The 3517-nt window shown below is 40.8% G+C and overlaps 1 protein-coding gene across 1 annotated transcript in view; it reads left to right on the top strand.

The window, feature by feature from the left end:
- Nucleotides 1-344: 344 nt before the first annotated feature.
- LOC103081778 (protein FAM160A1) overlaps nucleotides 345-3517 on the top strand; it is a gene marked incomplete at its 3' end in the record, with an annotated part of 25596 nt that continues 22423 nt past the window's right edge. Inside the window, exon 1 of the mRNA XM_007458324.1 lies at nucleotides 345-449. Within this exon, the coding sequence (XP_007458386.1) occupies nucleotides 345-449 (105 nt within the window). The remainder of the gene's footprint in view (nucleotides 450-3517) is intronic.

Raw genomic sequence — 3517 nt, 5'->3', positions numbered from 1 at the left:
ATTCATGTAGCTTTGGTAGCATCATTATTTTATATATTTAGTAGCAAAGTGAGAGAAAACAGAAGAAAGGCTTTAGGTTGAGTATAAATGTCTACTTTGTTGATATTTTGCTCAGTGTTAGATTTTGAGAATGTCTGTGTTTTGATTTTAACTTAAATCGGTATCCTATTTAATATATGAATGTAATGGGATGCATTTTTTGTTATTGTCATTACAGGTTTTGAAGGTGACAACGAAATGTGAAGAAGTTACATTTCTACTGTGACACTTGAAAGTTAGTGACTGCTTACCAAATTTTCATGAAAATTAAATATGACTTAGAAGCATTTCGTTTTTGAAGGCTTATGATGTCATCGGTTGCGACAGAAGGCAAACTCCGGCAGGCTGTGAGCTTGCAGGGAGTTGACCCAGAAACATGCATGATTGTATTTGAAAACCACTGGGCGCAGGTAATGTATGAGTTCCACCTTCTCTGCTGGTTAGGTAGCCCTAGAAGCCTCTATTGCACTGAACCAGGGTTCCCAACCTGTGTGACACGTGGGCTTCCAGAAAACATAGGGAGGAAACCCTTTCAGGTAGGAAGAAAAGCAAATTTCTCTGCTTGCATTCCTAGAATAGGTAGTTGGTTAAAAACCTTGGTTTTCACGAAAGCAATTAGGAGACATGCATGTTCCTCAGATATTTTTTATAAGAGTAGCAGTTGACCTTCAAGTGACTTGTCCTTCACTTTGCAATACACTTGACCATGAGTACATCCTCTTTCTTTCCCTCCTCCCTGCTGATTTCCATTCAGTCCTTAAACGCTACCAATACTAAAATACATATTTATTAAATATTTGCCAAGTGCTGTGCCGAGTTCATCAAATACCTTATATTTAATCTTCTCCGCAAACCAGTAAGGCAGTTGGTTTTAGGTTCCTCATTTTACAGATGAGGGAATGGAAAATTATAGAGGTTAAATAGCTTGCTTGAGATTATACGACTAGTGAGTTTCCAATCAAGTACTGAGACCTTGGTCCCATGACTCCAAGACCAGCGTATTTGACCTCTGTGCTCTAGCATTTTTCAGGCTGGTGGTCCCTATTCATTTAAAGAAAGAAGGTGCCTGGAAGTATCTGAATTCATTACAAAGCTGATTATAAAAGTTGTTTTGATTATTCATTTTGACTTCTCTGTGACTCTTCTCTGATCTGCTTGTATGAATAATTAAGTGTTGAATGGTCAGGAAACTTACCAGCTGGCCCCTTTCCTCAGGGAGTTTACAAGTAGTAAAATAAATAAAATTGGCATTCTTTACTACTTGTACAACATTACACTCCCCAGGTGAGCTGGTAAGTGGCTATTTATGTGACGGTTTTTTAATGACCACCCAGTTCCTTCCTGTGGCCGGAAACAGCCCATGGGTTAAAGCATTGAGCCTGTAAATCACAGCAATTGTAAGGGGACACAGTTTAGATAAAAAACAAAATCAGTTCTGCTTCTGGGTCATTTACACTTTGTGGCTTCTTGTCAGTATCCAGTGTAAAGCTTCCAAGATTTTTTTATGCATTTCCCCTTCTCTGACTTTTTACTGTTATAGTCTTAATGGGTTTGCTTTGGATATTAAGGGCACATCTGCTTTAGCAATGGGAAGAAAGTAATTCAGGAATTTTCCAGATAATTAATTAGTGCCGATGCGTACCACCCTCTGTTTAATGCAGAAAAATATTGAGTTGAGGGTAAGGATTACTTTGTCAGAGGGATTGGGGTTTAGTTTATTAAACACTTCCTTTCATAAAGTGGGTACACTCTTGGTCTCATTATCGTTTCAGCCATTTCTTTAACTTTGGCCTAGTTTCTTACCCCTTTAGTCTTAATTTTTCCTTTTAAATAAATCTGGAAAATGCCCTCAGTCTCTCTCTAGTTCCAAAGGCTCTTGAGGGCCTTACTGTTACCTTTATGAATAAAAATACTGGTTGAAGAAATTCATGTCGATGTCAATGTGATTACAGTCATCCCTTGGTGTCTGTGAGGTATGGGATGATTTCCAGGACACCAGCAGATACCAAAATCTGTGGATGCTCAAGTCCCTTATATAAAATGATATTTCCGTATAACCTACGCACATCTGCACATCCTCCAAATCATCTCTAGATTACTTATAATATCTAACACAGTGTAAATACTATGTGAATAGTGTAAATGCGATGTAAGTGCTATGTAAATAGTTGCCAGTGTGCAGCAAATTGAAGTTGTGCTCTTTGGAACTTTTTGAAATTTTTTTCCAAATATTTTCGATCCATGATTGGTTGAATCTGCAGGTGCAGAACCCGCGGATACGGAGGACCAACTGTATTGTTAAATGGAGATTTACTGAGCCCAAACTTCAGCTACCTCACTGTGGGCATCACAGGTGGGACGTAGAAATGTATAAGCCTTCCTTTGGGCTTTTAAGGAATGTATAAGCTGGTTTGGATGACAACGTGAGATACATTATTATAAAATGAATAATATTGATCACAGGAATTAAGTCAAGGGAAGGGACTATTACAGATGGAAATGGCCTGTGAAATCCGGGAAGTGGGATTTTGTTAGCTTGACTGTGGGAAGAGGATTTGATGACAGAAAGGAAAAGAACATTTTAGAGAAGGGGTGTTAGGACCAAATGCTCAGCTTTGCCTTTTTTGGATGGTTAGAAATAAAAAAGGTGAGGAAGTCAGGGCAAGGCAGAGCTGTGGGGCTAAGTTTGAGGTAAGGAATGAGACTTTCAGCTGATAGAAGTAAGGGCTACTTATTGTTTTTGGAGTTTCATGCATTAGCGCTTTGCTGTCAGTTGTTCAGGCTGGGGGCGGATGAAGAGCAGTTGCAGAGGGTTGGGAAATGAGCTACAATCTGACACAAACTTCTGTGACTAGTGTGACGTAGCCCCCGGGTTCCCCTGAGGCAACCCAAGAAAACTGTAAGGCTGGTAGGAAATGTGTAGACAGAACTGGGTGACAGCATTCTATTTACCAGTGTTCCATTAGCTGGCAAGTACCATGCTTTTTCAGATGTTAAGTTAGGGAAAATGAAGGCAACAAAAGTCAGTGGTGTCCAAAGTGCTTCTGTTTGTTAGGATACTTCAGGACAAATTCAGCATAATTAACATATATTCGGCAGGTTCTGTTCTCCTGTTCACTAGGAGCTTCTATTTCAGACCTTGAGTCGTGGTCAAGGATACCCGCTTACCCACCTACACTTCGCAGTCTGTCAGGGACAGCTGGTTATACAGCCATCCATCATCCGAGGCACCATCTGAGGCAGTCCGAGATTCAGGGGCGGTCGCCGGGGAGAGACCTTGAGTGGCCCAGTGGTGCACTTGAGTTTCCAAACCGGTCCCTGGGTCCAGTGCTCTCACGTTATCCTCAGAATAGTTCTATAGTGGACATCCAGGAATAGTTAACATTGGAGAATCCAGGCTCCAGGAAGTAGCCTCTGGCCTGTACGTCCTCTTGTCTTCTGAGCTGCCATCTTGTGCTGTAGTAGACAGAGCAACGAA

This window comes from Lipotes vexillifer, unplaced genomic scaffold (assembly GCF_000442215.2).
Source record: "Lipotes vexillifer unplaced genomic scaffold, Lipotes_vexillifer_v1.1 scaffold1433, whole genome shotgun sequence".
Taxonomy (NCBI): Eukaryota; Metazoa; Chordata; class Mammalia; order Artiodactyla; family Lipotidae; genus Lipotes; species Lipotes vexillifer.
The sequence above is the reverse complement of the archived record's forward strand: the minus strand, read 5'-3'. Positions and strand labels throughout refer to the sequence as shown.